The sequence below is a fragment of the Spinacia oleracea genome, chromosome 2 (assembly GCF_020520425.1).
Source record: "Spinacia oleracea cultivar Varoflay chromosome 2, BTI_SOV_V1, whole genome shotgun sequence".
NCBI classification, from domain to species: domain Eukaryota; kingdom Viridiplantae; phylum Streptophyta; class Magnoliopsida; order Caryophyllales; family Amaranthaceae; genus Spinacia; species Spinacia oleracea.
In genome coordinates, this window is record NC_079488.1 from 38,026,989 (window position 1) to 38,029,861 (window position 2,873).

The 2,873-nt window shown below is 33.0% G+C and overlaps 1 protein-coding gene across 1 annotated transcript; it reads left to right on the forward strand.

Moving 5' to 3' along the window:
- Positions 1-1,595: 1,595 nt before the first annotated feature.
- On the forward strand, positions 1,596-2,873 carry LOC130466887 (uncharacterized). The gene is made up of 2 exons (XM_056835452.1): positions 1,596-1,755; positions 2,316-2,873. Exons 1-2 carry the CDS (start codon positions 1,692-1,694, stop codon positions 2,612-2,614), a joined length of 363 nt encoding a protein of 120 aa, XP_056691430.1. The 5' UTR covers positions 1,596-1,691; the 3' UTR covers positions 2,615-2,873.

A 2,873-nucleotide genomic window follows, 5' to 3' on the forward strand; every position in this document is an offset into this window, starting at 1 on the left:
CTTTGCAACCTACGGTGACTTTGTCTACTACAGAAGCAGAGTACGCGGCATTGACAAAAGCAGCAAAAGAGGGAATTTTGTTGAAAGGGTTGATCAGTGATTTGGATCTACATCATGATCAGGCTATAGTGTACTGTGACAATCTCAGTGCATCATGAGAGGACTAAGCACATCGATGTAAGGTATCATTTTCTGAGAAGTGAGAAGAGAATTAAAGTGAACAAAGTGGGTACTGCTAATAACCCAACCAATATGTTCACCAAGCCGGTTCCGCATAGCAAGTTTCAACATTGTTTGGACTTGGCAACTGTTAGGAGTTGTTGATTGCCCTTTTGAGGGCAAAATCTGAGGTAGAGGAGTTTCTGGTATATTTGGCATTATAATGGTGCATCTGGTACATCGGTTATTTGTGAGAGGATTCAAGTTAAGGTGGAGATTTGTTAGAATAATGCCTTGAATCGGTCAAGCCCCTTACTGCAACGCCCCCGAACTTTACGGTATCTGTTATTCTGGACTAGGGTTATCTGTTTTGGGCCTATTTTCTAGTCTTTTCCGCGTCTGTCTAGAGAGTACTATATAAACTCTTTATGTCATAACCTAGAAGTATTCTGTAATCTGTACTCCTCACGATCAATAGAACTTTTCTCCCCTCTGCCCGTGGACGCAGCTAACACATTGTTAGTGAACCACGTTAAATCTCTACGTTCTTTATTTACGTTATTTAATCTTTCTTTGCATCTGTTATAACAGTTAGCCAAGTACATTGCGAGCAAGAGAGAAAAGTGAAACAAACAAATTTATATGTTTAGTTACTTTACTTTGGTACTAAGATTTTGAATTTTTTGTCATGTAAAGGCATGAGTATTACACTGTTACACTATTCAGATTGCAAGATTTACGTATTGTAGCCCTCACTATTTTAAAATATGAACTTTGCGAATGCATTTTTAGTGCCTAATATATATTCGTTGTTATTAGTTATAATATAACACAACTTAAACTTAAAAAATAATACAACACGCATCACTAGCATATAAGACTAGTCACAAATACCTTAGCAAGCATCCTACATCTTGAATGAAATGGTTGTCTACATTAGTACCTTTTCTAACTCCTAGACATACATAAAACACGTAAAATGTCCGATTCATAAATGAATTTTAAAATGAGAAGGCAAATTAAAATTAAACTTTTAAATCATGGTATCATCATGCTAGCAACATTTAATTAAATCTGAACAAATTGACTAAAACCATACCATATATATTAATAAAATTTAACTTTATTATTTATATTAATTCAACTCTCCTTTATAATGCTTATTTCGGTTTCCTGAAAAAATACATACGGAGAGAGTACACTGTAAGACCTCTTCCTTAAAATTGCAAGGGATGGAATAATTAAGAATGTAATTGAAGTAATTCAAACACAATGGCGACATACATATACTTAATAGTTAATACTTTGTACATCAATAACACATAATGAAGACATATATAGCATGAACTATTCAAACAAACAAATACGTAGTACTTGGTATTATATTAAATCACATCTTGTAAGCCACAAATAGTATAAATAGCAAGAAAATAAGTTGGAAACTCATAAAAGAAGAACTGTTTGCATAGTAAATCACATTAAAACAAATAGTAATTTTGATCTCCAAAAGTTGATTTTCTTAGTTACAAAAAATGGAAAACAATGTTGGCTCCAGAAGAATCATACTAGCAGTCTGCTTTGTCATTTTTGCATCAAGTTTGTCTTCTCATCCATCTATGATTTTACTTTCTCTTTAATGGTTTCATGTGAGATCGTGTTAGATTAGTCTTTATGTATAGGACGATGATAAAGGTCGCAAGTTGCGACAACATTTAGTTGTCGCAATCTTACGTGTCGCAGTTTAATTGGTACATATAAGCGCCACGTAGGTTACACGTCATTATAATATTTTTACTATTAATTCAATATTTCTACTATGAAAATATGTAAATAAGGTAGCCGATATAAAAAAGGAAAAAAAATAGAATATTAAGATTTTCCTACCTTTTTTTATAACATATATAATAAAAAATATAAGTTAAATATTTTAATTTCCAATTTAAATCATGACACATAAGCATGCCACATCATCATTGTGACACAGCTTAAAGGTCGCATGTTGCGACCTTTATCATTTTCGTTATGTATATATTGTTTCCGAATATCAATTTTTTTTTTATAATTTTTACTTATCGATAATTAAAAATATTAATTGTTCAAGTTATTCATAATTGTATGTCATTTACCAATTTCAAATATCTCTTTTTATTTTTCAGTGGTGGTGCAACAGATATCTGCACAAGTTTGCACCTTAAACTATGATGATGCTTGTGTCCAAAATTCAACTCCTTGTTGTAAGCCTGGTCTAATTTGCACTCAAGTAAAGCCTCTAACTTCGCTTCCTCCTCATTACAAATGTAAAGAAGGCCCCTGCCCTAACCCGGAGCACCCCGATGAGCCATGTCCTTGCGAGGAACACAGCGGGCATGAGTGTTATCCTGGATTATTTGAATGTTGCCCTCACACTGGCCTACAATGTGTTTCTCAAGGTTCTGATTCGTACCTCTGCCTCTAAATCATGTCCATCAGAATATTTATTTGACTAAGAATGGAGCTCCATCATTATTGTGTGCTAGCTATGTGTCACTTCGGTTACACATTCTATTACTTTTCCTTTTGATTGTTGTTTGAAACTTTAATATATACATGCCATGCCGGCCTTTTCTTGCTAACTATATATATATAATAATATCTATGGTTTGGATTGTAATTCTCAACTTTTTACTTAATTTATTTTATGATATCTTTATTGTTTTGTTTTTTAATGGGCTATA

Excerpts from the sequence above, each read along its gene's own strand:
- LOC130466887 (XM_056835452.1), top strand. The coding sequence starts at position 1,692 with ATGGAAAACAATGTTGGCTCCAGAAGAATCATACTAGCAGTCTGCTTT. Across the intron at positions 1,756-2,315 it reads CTTTGTCATTTTTGCATCAA|TGGTGGTGCAACAGATATCT; the intron begins GTTTGTCTTCTC and ends TTTATTTTTCAG.